This window comes from Chaetodon auriga, chromosome 7 (genome assembly GCF_051107435.1).
Source record: "Chaetodon auriga isolate fChaAug3 chromosome 7, fChaAug3.hap1, whole genome shotgun sequence".
In the NCBI taxonomy this organism is placed as follows: domain Eukaryota; kingdom Metazoa; phylum Chordata; class Actinopteri; order Chaetodontiformes; family Chaetodontidae; genus Chaetodon; species Chaetodon auriga.
In genome coordinates, this window is record NC_135080.1 from 11189884 (window position 1) to 11204717 (window position 14834).

Sequence of the window (14834 nt, forward strand, 5' to 3'; positions counted from 1 at the left end):
GTTGTTTGTTCGCACCTGCTGTGGAGTTTCTTGGGTCTTCACTTTGCAAAGACAAATGTGTAAATAACCCACACATACAGATGAAAAGATATAAGGGCAAAAAAAATTAAGAGATAACCAGCCTGAACGGTAAGAGAATGGTGGTGGAAGCCAGAAGCCAGAACAGAGAGGAAGATGCAGAGAGACAGAGAGAAACATATAGAACCAGACAGACAATTACAAGAGGGGGAGAAAACAAAGGAGAGGAATATAGGAGGGAAAGAGAGACAGTGGTAAAGAGGAGAGGGAGAGTCTGAGTGTGTAAATAGAGTTTAAATGTGCAGTAGGAATGAAATTCGCCTTGGGATTGCCTAGGTAAACAAGACAGCCGAGGCTTTGGTGGAGATGCTAATAAAACAGAGCTGTTCTTATCAGCTGAGCAGATGGCCTAACCCATCACATCTACTCAAACAGGGCCTAAGCCATCAGCATTCTAATGAAATTATTTATGATCGAAGATTACGTTCAAAACCTTGAACATACAACGCCACGTTTACCTTCCTGAAAAGATGAGAGCGGGCGGGCATGGAGGGTGTTTATGATGAGAGAGAGAGAGGCAACCCGAAAGGCCAGATGGAGTTAGGAGTTGAGATGAGTTAGGGGGATATGTGAGAGGGAGTGCATCGCGTCTTTATGGACACATAGGACGAGGAAGAAAAGCATACAGAGAGAGAGAGAGAGAGAGAAAAGGTGGGAGGCAGAGGACAAAAACACTTCGGTATACTTTGTTGGCGAGTGGGGGCGGACGCAGGGGAGAGGGGAAGGACAGACAAACAAACGATGTTCTGAGTGAAAAAGTGTAACTGGTGGTTTGTTTTAGAGGGCATGTCGCCCCCGTGGACTGCCCCTGCCCTGCCGTCTCCTGTCCCCCCTGTCTGACCCCTCTGCCCTGGCTTACACCCTGGGCTTCTCCCCTGACAGGGGGGTTGCTTAGCCGGCTTAACCCAGGTCAGGCACCTTGACCAAGGGCACAGCCTGCCGCCCACTCCCCTGGCGCCTTCAGGTATCATTTTTCTTCACACCGGGTCTCCAGGCTGGAAGCACGTGGATAAACCTGGGAATGCCACATAGCAGATATGGGGGGAGGAAGCAGAGGAGGCAAGAGAGGGATGGATGAAGGCTGGAGGAGGTGAGGAAGTGGAGGGAGGAGAGGTGGACGGAATAGAGAGGTAAGAGTAGGGGCTAGGAGGAGAAAGAAAAGGGATAAATGGGGTAAAGAGAAGGGAGGAAGGATGGTAGATTAAGGGAGGAGAGAATTGATCTGGGAATGGTTAGTATGCAGCCCCTGCACCCCCTCCCCCCTCTCCCCCTCCCTCCCTCTCTCCTCTCCCATCAGTCAGTGAGGGCTGAGGGCTCAGAGTGTGTTGTGGACCACTGCCCGGATGCCTCATACATATTAAAGCCCCCTGCTATTATTTATATCATGTCTCTCCTTCCCCTGCTTGCTTGCCCTCCTCCTCCCCCTCATCCTCACCACACTGCCATACATACGTGCACGTGCGTGTCGACACGCACGCACTCACACAGGTTCACACAGATGCACTGACAGACAACTGCTCACACAAACAGTGACACACAATGACGCGCAGAGACACAAAAACAGACAGTCAAGTCACATATGCAGAGAAACAGAGGCGCGCCATGTGCCTGCACACACACACACACACACACACACACACACACACTCAGAGAGATTTGAATGATCTTGGTCTCTCCTCACGTCTCCCTTCGCGCCACATTCTATACCTGTTTTTATGTCTGAGCCTGACTCATCCTCTCAATCGCTCCGTCTTTTTCTCATCTTCTCATTTCTGTCTGATCTTTTTTCAATCCCTCCCTGCTGCCTGTGATGGAGTGATATTATTCGGATAGGTCTTAAGCCCGGTAAAGCCCATAAGGACCTGTTTGTCTCTCTACCTTGTTTTCCAATACCACAGGGCCAGGGGACTGTGTCTCCGTGAGCAGAGGTAAATGTAGTCCTTGTTTAGAAACGACAAGAATTCCCTTTGCAGAAGAATTGCTATTCATAAAATACAGACACCATGACCACAGATAGATAGATAGATAGATAGATAGATAGATAGATAGATAGATAGATAGAATCAGTAATGAAAGATGCCTAAAGCGAGGTTCATCCAGAGTTTTAGAAACCAAACTCAGGCCATTTACTTGTCAAATACCCAGCCTCTGAATGCGTAGATGCGAACTCTTAATTTTTAAAACATTAATGAATGCGTCAGTTTTGATGTCAGAATCAAAAGGAATGCGGCAGAAGAATCCAGCACCTTGTAATTACACTGCTGACGTTTTATCTGCATAATGAAGAGAAGAGGGATCAGAAAGAAACACGCTGTCGACTCAGGGTGTTGTGAAGCTTTCGGTGCAACCCCTTTAATACACAGGATATTCATTTTTAGGGCCTCAAAACATTATGGATTATTACATTTGATGCTTATCTTATAGAATTAAAAAGGATGTGCAGATATTCTTCTGAAGAGAGTCTCAGTACTAATTTTCTTCCGCTGCTGATGCTACCTATGATTAATCGCTGTAATAAGTGCAAAAACAACGTCATACAAGCATAAAAAGTATAATACTAGTGTATCAAATGACAATGTGAAAACAAAAGGCTTCACTCATCGTGGTGAATCTGCAGCTCCCCTCGGTTTTACTGAGCTTTATTGAGTTTAGCTCATTGTTCAGCTGTCCGGCCACAACTTCACTGCTCTCATAGTGTTATTCTGGACCACAGCAGGTTGTTGTCTCCAGCAAAGGAAGCTCTAAAAAAACCCACTGTACACTACCTGCCCAGCACCAAACAACAGACAGCAATAAGCTGGTCAACATAGTGAAGCATTTAGCCACTAAAGAAGCATACCTCAGGAGCCGGTCGAGACCAAAAACAGAGCTAATAGAAAGTGACTATAGGACTTAGATCCATCAGGTGATTTTACAGGAAGAGAAATGAGTGATTATCATATAAAAATTCATAAAAAGAAAGTGTATTTAAACATGTATTTTGCACGTAACAAGAGATAACAGAACAATGAACACGGGGAGAATTTGGACATCTGCCTTTAAACTGTTTGACTGCACATTTCATATGCCCTCTGTGTTCAGGGTTTGAATTGATGAGGCCTTTAAAACTTGTCTATGGGGACATACAGTGGCGCTGTGGTTAAGATGTGATTATGACTGCAACTTTTTTTTAACTTTTTTCTTGTTGCACACCTGCGTTTCTTTATCTGCATGTCAAATAAAGCTGAAAAAAGAATCTTATTTATGTACTGGGCTTTAAAATGCCAAGCAGGTAAGTAAGTCTGGTACAGGTACATTTATTTCAGCATGTAGGAAAATGACTCCATATGGTGCCTATCAAATGTAGTATTATAGTAATATGTTTATTAGAGGTGGCACAATTACAAAAAACAGGGCATCCCCGAGAGATCAAACCCTGTCTGGGATTAAGAGCCTCTGTCCCTTCTCTTATCCTCCCTCACTCGGTGGGGTTTCCTCCATCTTTACCCTTCTCTGTTCTCTCATCGTCCGCCGCTCTCACTCCTCCGCTCCCGCCTTCCCCCGTTCCCACTTCTTCCTCTCCCCCGGCTGTGATGTCCTTGAGGGCCTGCTGAAGCTCCCATAAAGCCTGCAGTAAATGGCTCTAATCCGGTAATAAATGGCTGTGTCCTACAGACAAGGGTGTGAGGCTGCTGCAGCCACGGCTTTATCAGATGGAATGGTATTGGCACACACATGCGCAGGCATACACACACATTCACAGATGTAATAGAAGCCGCATGGATGCTCTCTCTCGCGCACACACACAGTCATTTATACAGCTTCAGGTGGAGTCACATCTACTCTGATTGTGCTGCTTTTATGGATGCCATGCAAGAGCAGCGCCACTATTACCTTTAAATGATTAGAGATGCGACTGTGATGCATTATGATGATATGATCATATAGAGCTGTAGGAGCTGTTGCGTTGCTCTTTATGCTTGCTGGGACAGACTGTAACTGAATGAAGGAGCAGGGAGGGACACGGGGAAGAAGAAGAATAGTAATGTGACCTTTGGAGATACTTGGAGTTCACCTGTTTTTAATCAGCAAATACAATTGATTTTTATCTCCCCTGGTTTTATTTGTGTAATACTGTAGTCACTTGGTCCTCTGAGACTGGGCTTAAATGTATGTGTGTGTGTGTGTGTGTGTGTGTGTGTGTGTGTGTGTGTGGGAATGTCTTACAACCTCCACACTCCTTGTTGAGTTGTAACCCAGAGCAGCGCTTTCATTTTCCTGTCATAACGTGTATTGATTTTTCCCCTGTGTGCGTGTGTGTGTGGGGGGGGGGGTGTGGGTGTGTGTGGGGGGTGTGTGTGTGTGTACTTCCAGGTATATGTGCTCTAAGCTTCTGTTTTTGATCAGTGTATTTGGTTCTGTTCAGGTGGAGCTGACCGGCAGCAGCGTGTTTGACTACATCCACCCAGCGGACCACGTCGAGATGGCCGAGCGGCTGGGAATCAGGCCCCACCTGAGGGCCGAGGCCGGCTGCCTCACGGCCCCTGACAGCGCCTCCAGCTCCGCATCCACCTCCTCCCTGGCTGGTACTCCTGAACCTGGTACTGAAAAAAACACAAGGAAATTGACAGAACTGAGAAATAAGCAAAAAACAGTAAAATGAATTGAATATAATGCGAATCCTGCGGGGCGGATTTTCTATTTTACGTCTTCCTCTCTCATCCTCAACAGCTCCCTCTAGTCCTCATTCTCCCGCTGACGATCCTCCTGACCGTGGCTTCTTCATCCGCATGAAGTCCACGCTCACCAAAAGAGGCCTGCACGTCAAGTCTTCTGGATACAAGGTACAATCATTTGTCATCCTTTGAAAACATGCCTTTTATTATTCATAACTTTCCTATTTACCTGCTTGTTGTTGGGAAGCTAAAATAACAAGCAGACCATTGTCATTTTGTTTTTGGCACAGCCACGGTTTCATAGCTCTGTAAAGTTGGGCATTTTCAGCGCATTTTATGGCTGTGACCTTATTTCACACTGGACCGCTGCACTAACAGTTTACTGCACTCACTGCTGTAAAAGCATCGCTGCAGCATTCTTTAGCTCAGAATCCGACTTTGTGTCGTGTTCATGTTCAAAGCAAATTAATGAATCTTATATTTCTGACTTCCTCTTTGTTTTTGCTGTAATTTTCTCCTTCCCGGGTCGTCTAACCACCTTTCTAATGCATCGATCAGTCCAAAGTCCACCTGATTCTTATTCCATCCTGCAAAAATGACCTTGCGTGAAGGAAACACACACACTCACACACAGGTGTCTTCTGTCTTTCAGGTAATCCACGTGACAGGACGAATCCGCTGCCGCCCTGCGCTCGTGCCGGGCTCCACGCGCTCGGTGCGTCGACCGATGGGTTTGGTCGCGCTGGCACACACGCTCCCTCCCTCCACGCTTAATGAAGTCCGCATGGAGAGCCAAATGTTTGTCTTCCGAGTCAACATGGACCTACAGGTCACATACTGTGAGAACAGGTAAGGGTTTTTTTTCGAAGTTGACTCGTATGCACATTGAATATAAACAAATGCATATTTTTTGAAAAACATATTTGGAGTCTTGTATTGCTTTTCGAGAGCTCCCACTTTCATGTTTTTTCATGAGGAGCTGGCTGAGTACCCCGCCAGGTGGTGGTTTTAGAAGACACACCTGCCTCTGCTTAGTAGACAAATGTGTTTTTTTTTTTTTGTTGCATTTCTTCACAGGATCTCAGAGTATATGGATCTGACCCCAGCAGAGGTCGTGGGACATACCTGTTACCACTTCATCCACGTAGAAGACCTGGAAAACCTCCGGCAGAGCCACGAGGACTGTGAGTTACATCCATATGCATACGGAGTGTATAAAATTCATCCCCACCCTCTTTAGTCTCCACAGTGTCTGAACTTGAGGGGGGGTGATGAATGAAGGAGAGCCTGCTGGAGTCTCATTCTAAGCCGTTGTGATAGGCGCCCTCTGCTGCCATCATTATGAACTGCCTGACAAATAACTGGCTTCTTTTCCCTCCTCTCGTCTGCCGTATCCTGTCCTCCATCCTTTCTTTCCACCTGCCCACCGTCTCCTCCCAGTGCTGAGGAAAGGCCAGGTGGTGACCGGCTACTACCGCTGGCTCCAGAGGAGAGGAGGCTACCTGTGGATCCAGTCCACCGCCACAGTCTCCATCAACCACAAAGCCCCGCACGAACGCAACGTCATCTGGGTCAACTACGTCCTGAGGTCAGTGCAACCACAGCGGAGCCACGCTTTTTACTCCAGGACTGCTGATATGAAGCAAGTTTATATATGCAGGCACCACACTGTGTACAAAGATCCTTTGAAGGGATAGATGATGAAATGCGGAGGGATTATTGGAAGAGTTTCACTCCCTCCAACATGTGAGAGAACTGATGAGGATACTTTCAGAATAGTGACATCAAAGCAAAGCACATTACAAGTTAATGTTAATAGTTGAAAAGTTAATAGTTTTACATTTTTATATAAATATTGAAGATAACTGAAATTTGATCATAAGATGACACAAATTTTAGGTGTCTGAAGTCATCTTTTAAAATTTTAAAAACATGCAGTTAGTGAATATGCTTTTATTTAATTGCTGACTGTTTTTCCAGTTGAAAGGACAGATTCATATCATTTTAGTTATTTAATTGTCAAACATAACCCGGTGCTTTACGAGCTTTCACGCTCATCACATAATTTTACGAGATTGTTTGACTTTGTCTGAATAACTTTCCTTTTTTTTGACAAATTTGTATTTATCTATTCGTTTTTCTGCAGAGTTTCTAAACTTATTTATCAAACTCAGTCTTTCCAGCTGCTGTGATGCTGTTCATGTTGTCTTTAAACAGCAATGCAGCATCAGTCAGTCACAGCTTCACATCATGACTCTGAACCGACGTGATCTTATAAGAAGGCTTTGAAATGTATTAAGAAAAACTGGTTTCTGTTTACGTTTAAATGACCCTTTAAATGGAGCATTGCTGTAGTTTAAGGATTTATTTATTTACCACACAGGCACAACTGCACTTACCTCGACAAAATATGCTTTTCCCGTTTTTCCTCTTGTACACACACACACACACGTATTCACCCAGACACTGATGCAAATAGGCTCACTGCACACACACACGCACAAACACAGCACATAACAAAAAAAAAATCCGTGCACACCGAGCAGTCAGACAAAAACAAGAGGAGTAGGCTGAATTTCAATGCTAATTGGACTGAAGCTATATAATTACAACAAATGGATGTCAGAATTTTGGGGCTGAATGGTGTTTTAGTTAATTAGTGCTGTAATTACAAGAGCTCATTAACTTCTCCAGCAGCCTCCTCCTTGTCTGAGCTTAACTGTGTATAGGTGGGCTGCTGAGTGCAGTGTGTGTGTGTGTGTGTGTGTGTTTCTGTGTGTGTGTCTTGAAGGGCGGGGTCTGCCTATCTGTCTGTTGGCGTGTCAGTGCTCGTGTATGCGCGACAAGGGCTGTTGTTTGGAGAACTGGGTGTGTGTTAGGTGGAGGTTAGAGGAGTGTGAGGCAGTTTGGCTATTGGAGGTTGTTATTAGGCTGATTATATGTTGTTTCCATCTCTAAGTATTCACTCAAATCAGCACGGCGCTAGTGTTTTTTTTTTTAAAGCTGTAAGTGGTTTTAAGTGGTAGATGATCATTTGTGTTTACGTCCACCTTTTCTCCCTCCCTTTCTCCATTTTCACATCACTCCATCAATCCAGTCGAACGGAGTTGCCCGACACTCCTCTGGATCTGCTGCAGCTGCCAGAGAACGTAAGAGCAGAGCGACTTCGAGTTAGCTCGTCCCCCACCGACAGCTCCCCGCAGGCCCGAGGTAGGAAGCCACACGCATTACTACTTTCCCCTGATGCCCACTGACACACAGAAGCACTTGCCTGCACCTCCTCTTATCATAAAAATCTCCTGCTTTCTCAGGCTCGCAGCCAGTGAAGAGCTCAGTGGGGAAGAGTGACCCCGACAATAAAGGCAGAGACAAATTCACCGCGGCTGCCATCCAATCAGAGGACAGGAGGAAGCGCCTGCTGAGGTCCGAACCCGAAGGCGCTCCACCCGAAACCCGTCGCAGGCTGGAGGAGCTCCGTCACGCGGAGGAGAGCGTGTCGGCCTCCTCTGACCTGGCGAGCGAAAGCGAGGGGGAGGAGGAAGAGACAGAGTGGGACCAGGGGGCAGACAGTGACAGACTGAAACAGGAAGACGGCGGGGGAGGAGGTAAACAGAGCAGGGGGGGAGACACCCCGACTAGAGGGGAGAGGGGGGGCAGGGTGCACAACGGCCGGGCTGTGATCCAGCAGCTGAAGAGCGTAGTGACCCCGTCTCCCCTGCCTGGCAGCCCCAGCATCAAGACTGAGCATGAAGCCCTGACCGCCGGGGGGCGCTGGGGCTCACACACACAGACCTCCACCCAGCCCCAACCCTCACACGCACACACCCCCTCCAGCAGCCTCAACGGCGACAGCCCCACCACCCCGATCCCTGACTCTTCCTCCAGCAGTGAGGCCCCCCCAAAGGGGTTGTTCACTCCCCCGTCCCCGGCTTTGTCCCCCGCCATGTCCGTGTCCTCCCCGCTGCCCCGTGATGAGAGGGCCGTGTCAGGGGTGGTCAGTCGGAGCAGTGGCGGTGCGGGGAGCGGTCCTGACTTTGAGCTGCTCCAGAGACTGGCTGCGGGCGGCGCAGCGGGGCGGGTCCTCTTCCACCCCCTCGCCCTCGGCCCGCAAGGCCCGCAGAGCCTCTACGCTCCCAGCACTATCCGCTACGCTCCACCTGAGCTGCCCCCCTCCCACCACCACAGCGCGGGACACAGCGATGGCCTGCAGCTACGCTCGGACCACCACAAGGGACCCCCGCCAGCCTTCTTCCCCCACCTACAGCGGTTGGCCGGCTTGCCACCCTTCAGTGGTTTCTCCCCGTCTGACAGCCCTTTCTCCTCCGGCCTGCCCTTCTGTATGAATGGACTGAGGGGGGCTGCAGGCTCTGAGGAGGACTGAGACTCGGAGGGGAGGAGGTGAAAGGAGAAGATAAAAATGAAGGATGGAGCAGAGTGACAGACCAGAAAGAGAGACATTGAAAAGGGCAGGAGAGACAGAAGTGGCAGGACATTAAGCCTCTGAGGACGTTACTAATTGGACAATGAGTTGAATAACTGCGATCTAAAATATGTGACAAGTCGCTGCCATAGGGAATTACTGTGTCTGCCGATTGTGGACAAGTGACAGTGACTCACTGAGAAACCGGGACATGGAAACTTTTGACTGATTGTCCCTCAAGACTTTCCGTCTCTACAATAATGAACTCCGCTCTGTGTCTTTCTCTAGACGACTGTGTTGATTTCTGTGTCTCTTCCACTCAGAGAAGCCATATTGTATATAGAGACAAAAACCATAAAGACCCTCAGCTCACATCCTCCTCACTGTCACTCCAATTAACCCAATTAACCCTAAAGCCAGTAGAAAGAGATGAACAGAGATGTCTGTAGGAATGAAAGTGACTTTGGAATATAAAATTTTTATTATTGCAGTATTATAAAAAAATCATCTCTTCCACTGAGATCCAGGTGAGACTTTGATTATCGGGTTTCCCTTAAAAGAGATGGAGACAGCCCACTGGTGTTTTTTGTATTGAGATTCAAAATAATAATAATGGAAAAAAAATCCAAGTAGTCGTTAAAGCACACTGTTGGGACAAAAATATGAATAATGTAGTCCCAGACATTCCATTATGTATAAGGGAAGAAAATGCAATGCAGACAGGACGCTTTTTCTGTTGTCTGATCATAGAAAGTCATTTGTTTAACTGAGTATTAATTATAGTATATTATGTATGATGCTGCAGTTGTGTTTGTGTATGAAAGCCATATAATTTTCTTTTTTATTTCTAAAGGTTTTTATTGATTTTAGATATTCTTCACCAGATAAAACAGATGGAAGGATGGTGTGGAAAATGTGTCTCGACAGACAGAATGACTGGATGCACAGTATCATCCAAATACCTTTTTTTTTTTTAATTCTAAAAGAAGATGTTTCTGAAAATGTTTTTAGGAGAGGAAGTGGTGCTGGACAGAAGTGTTTATTATCATTGACACCTCTGTGTTTTCCTGAGCGCTTAGTGAAATTTGTTCTGGTGTGAACTCAAAGCACTTCATCACTTAAAAGTCACTGTGTGATCCTGTTAAAACAGACGGTGTCATAGCCTGACCACAGTGCAGCGGAGGGGATAAACGGTCACTTAAAAAGGCAGAGAAATAAACAGACCAGGTGTGGTCGTTAAAAAAACGACCATCAGAGGTCAATAAAAAAAAAAAAGAACCGGAATTATTCTGAGATTGGTTTCAGTCCAGTTCAGACAACTGGAAATAAAGTTTTCCATTAGAGAGTGCAAATCGAAAACACTTTAAATTCCTGTTTCACGCTGACTGATTGGAGTTCCTGAAAAAAACAGACAAACACAAAACACTTTTTATGCAAAAAAAAAGAAAAAAAAATGAAACAACAGGATTTTTTAATTAGTGCTCAGAATATTTTATCTTCCATTTGAACTGGAGTCACAAACAATTTGGCGGTGGTCTGAAAGATACTCAAACAACTGAGAATCGTCTCCCCTAAATGTGATATTTAACATTTGGCCTCTTTTCGACGAAACGCTGGGGTCAGTGCGGCCAAACGCATTATTAAAAAAATGTGAGGACTGACACATTTTTTTACAATAATAACCAAGGAGACAAAAACATCAGATCATTCTCCAGCACTTTGGATTGAAGTCATTCAAACTGATCTGTCTGAGTGTTGCTTTTGTTTTGCTTCCACATTGAGATTACGGTCGTCAGTCTGACCCGAGGGCTCCGTTTATGTGGAAATCTCCGACGTTCTGATGTCTGACAGATAAAAAACTAAGTATAAACCCTAATTGTTCAGATCTGACGTGCACTACTCACCCATACTGTAGCTGTCACGTACAAATATGTGTGAGTACACATATTCTGGTGTGTTTACTGGTTTAATGTGTGCGTATGACTGTGCGTGCGCTTGCTTGTACAAGTGTGTGTTTGTTTTTTTTGTTTGTTTTTTTTATGTTTTTCGGTTGAATTAAATAGCTAACCCTTTGCCCATCACTGTGAAGCTAACGTTATCCTCCCATCTTTGTGAATACTCCACCCACACCTCATCAAATAAAATGAACAAATGTAAAAAGAAAAACAGTGAAACAGATGAAAATAACAATAAAATATTCCAGTAGAGGAGCACAAGTCAATGCTTTGTTGTTTCTTTCTTGCTTCTGCACAGCACATAAATTCAACAATTAAGATATATGAAGTGGCATTATCAAATTTATGCTTTATATAGTTAATTAAGGTTTCATCTGAGATTCAAACAGATCACTTGGGGCACATATTTTAAGGTAATTACGTTTGTCCTACATGACATTTGTTACATTTTTTTAAGTTTTAATCAGTTGCTAACATGCATCTCTTTCACAAAACATCAATATTTCAGACATAAAGCAGACATTTATGTGCAGCCTGTCGCCATACCGTGTGTGTGAGGCTAACATAAATTCAAGCAACACGCAGCCAAGAATAGCAAACACAAGGGAGGAATCAGCGGCAGGATAAATATACAAGATGTCTGTGTCACGGCGAGCAGTTGCGTGTGATCAACAAAGCAGGTGGGCGATCTTGCATATCCCTGGAGTGGACAAAACACGATAAAACACACAATAAAACACAAGAATATTGATCCTTAATAAAAAAAAAAAGGAAATGGTGGAGCAGGTGAGAACAACTCTGGCATGAAGCAAGACATCGCTCGAGTGTGTTGGATCCAGACTTTACCATAAATTCATCTGAAATGAACACAATAGCACAGAGAGCACATGGAGAGTGTCTGGCTTATGAGAGGCTATATGCGGCCATGCATCACTGTGTGTGTACATATGTGTGTGTGTGTGTGTGTGTGTGTGTGTGTAGGTTGGTGCTTTGCGTGTGTGTCTGCGTGTGCATCTCTGTGAATTTGTGAGTGTGTGTGTGTTGTCTGAAGCAGCCCCAGGGAGGGGCTCTGACATTGAAGACGGGTTAAATCCTGTTTTACATTCAAGTGGCAGGCCCTAGTTCATTAGAGTGAGGATCATTCCTCCTCAAGACCAAAGGAAGCGCATACTAAACAAGAGCAGTTGTTGGGGAGAAAATGCCATTGTACGTGCAAAACCGTATGTACTGTATAAGTGTGTGACTCTGTGTGTGTGTGTGTGTGTGTGTGCTGATGTGCTCTGAACAGAGCTGCACAATAATCTCAGGTTTCCTCTTTATATCTTCTTTTCTGTGGAGTACAGCCTTTATAAAGCGAAGTAAAGGTGCGGCTTGTACGGATGAAATCTATGCGTGTCAATATGCATGTGTGTGTGTGTGTGTGTGTGTGTATGTGCACAAGTCATGGCAGCTCTCCTGACTGTCTTCCACTCAGCCTGTCATTGAGTCACCCATATGCCCTCTCTGTCACTGACTTTGATGGCTTATCTTACCCCCTGAATTGGAGTCGCGCTCCCGGGGGAAATACCTTAGCACATGTAAATGCATCTGAAAGAGTGAAAATATGGGTAGGAATAATAGAGTGAGGGATGGAGGGAGACACCCAGACAGCTTCCACCTGTCGTGGGCTTACTGCACCTCCACATCTCCCTCTGTCCTCCATCCCTCCTCCGCTACCTCTACTATTTTCATCTTTGTCATTGTTTCCCAACAATCTCCTCGTCCTCCTCTCAGGAGAAGGCCAATCCATAGTTAATGCAGTTCCCAAGGCAGATCCTTTGATCCATACGTATGGCATTTAACACCTGAGAGCAGATGAGCAATCTGCTCTCAAAATAAGCAGAGGTTGTGGCTCCTACTTTCAGGGCTGAGCGTGGATGTGCGGCTCAGCTTTGGAGATGTGTGAGGTTAGACCTGGACTCGGAGCTGTGGCTGGTGTTGTGGTTTCTGCGAGCTGCTTGGGGGTCTGGGGTGGAAGGTGTTTGTCAGTGAGGGCGCGTCTCCTGCCTCTGGGCGCCCTGCCCTTTAGACGCGCCAGGCCTCAGGAGCCTCCTGCATGCCAAACAGACCTGTGCAGTCAGATGCAGCCGTGGAGGAGAGAAGAGGAGAGGAGACGGGAGGAGAGGAGGGGAGGGGAGGAGAAGTGAACGTGAGGAGGAGTCCAGAAAGACAGAGGCTCGAGGGCGAAAGGGTAGAAGAGGATCTGAGCGAGGGAGGCGAGGGGCTCGAGGGGAGGAGGTGGGGTGCTGGTCACACTGCAGCAGCCATCTAGACACACCCTGCATGTGAAACACGACTGCACTGAAACGCCCTGGGAATCAGCGAAGGAGAGGTGGGAGGAGAGCGAAGGAGAGAGGAGGAGAGGAAGAGAGGGTGACACTGAGGTGAGTCTCAACAGCAACACTGTGTGTCGATGGCCGGGAGATATCACAGACCTTCGCCCTAGCCCAGTCAGTGATAGTTATCACAGACAAAGCCCCCCCATCACCAACACTCCCACACACACACACACACACACACACACACACACACACACACACACACACACACACAGTCAACCGCATGCTGCCCTGTTCAGTTCATATATTCACACATGCTCGCAGATGAGCAGCTCATTATAAAAATTATGCATGTACAGCGTGTGTGTGGACAGTTTGTACATCTTTTGACTCCTGCTGTAGCGAGAGTTACTACCGACTCTGACAGCGCTTTCACATTAAAGTGCGCCCTGTTTGCACAGTGCAGGCCTTTATTTGTGCTGATAATTGGCTGGAATTGAAGGTTTTTGATTTTGTTTTATATTCAAGCTCTATAGGGAAGAGAGTTTTGATGAGAGTGTATGTAGGTATTTAATTATGGTGTGTGTGTGTGTGTGTGTGTGTGTGTTCTTTGTATTACAAATCTCCTTTATGTCTCCACCAGGGCCCCAGCTAATGGTGAGGACACTGAGGTCATGTCCTCTGTACTTTGTCTGGGAATTAATCTGTTCCATCACACTTGGTGGGTACATGATGTAAGTATTTTATAGGCTAATTCCACTTATTCCCACCCCTGCGGAAGGGTGTGTTGGCAGGACCATGGTCAGGTAAGGGGGGGCCGCATTGACCCCCATCACTACAAGCAGCTTTGTTATATGCTCAGAGACCAAAAAATAACCAGGACTTCTATACTGGAAAAATACAGCGTAGTTAGATTTAGACATTTGTTTTGGAATATACACCTCTGATTGATCTGGGGACCTCTTGGAGGGGTCATGACCACCGGTCTACAGCCATGTTCCAAAAACATTAAAACCCCATATTTAACTGAAAATATCACAGAGACAAACATATCAGATGTTGAAACAGAGAAATTTCATTGTTTTTTTTGAAAATGTTATCCTCATTTAGAATTTGATGCCAGCCACACTTTTCAGAAAAGCTGGGAAAGTGGCAACAAAAGACTGGAAGAGTTGTGAAATGCTAAAAGTAAACAGCTGGTGGAACAGCTCACAGTTAATTAGGTTAACTGGCAACAGGTGAGTAACAGGACTGGGTATAAAAAGAGCATTGCAGAGAGGTTGAGTGTTTCTGAGGTAAAGATGGAGAGGGGTTTCATTTTCTGGATTTCATGTTGTTAAAGGATTCCAAGAAGCTGAAGAAATCTCTGTGCACAACGGACAAGGCTGAAAAGTGTCCTTGGCTGTGA

At 46.0% G+C, this 14834-nt stretch overlaps 1 protein-coding gene across 3 annotated transcripts in view; it reads left to right on the forward strand.

Annotated features, from left to right (window-relative positions):
• npas1 (neuronal PAS domain protein 1) overlaps positions 1–11366 on the forward strand; it is a 59730-nt gene extending 48364 nt beyond the window's left edge. For all 3 annotated transcript variants that reach the window (XM_076734275.1, XM_076734276.1, XM_076734274.1), the window contains 7 exons: positions 4484–4658; positions 4789–4901; positions 5386–5582; positions 5811–5917; positions 6174–6321; positions 7831–7943; positions 8045–11366. In XM_076734275.1, coding sequence (XP_076590390.1) covers positions 4484–4658; positions 4789–4901; positions 5386–5582; positions 5811–5917; positions 6174–6321; positions 7831–7943; positions 8045–9114 — 1923 coding nt within the window. In that variant the 3' untranslated portion in view covers positions 9115–11366. The remainder of the gene's footprint in view (positions 1–4483; positions 4659–4788; positions 4902–5385; positions 5583–5810; positions 5918–6173; positions 6322–7830; positions 7944–8044) is intronic.
• Positions 11367–14834: the final 3468 nt, after the last annotated feature.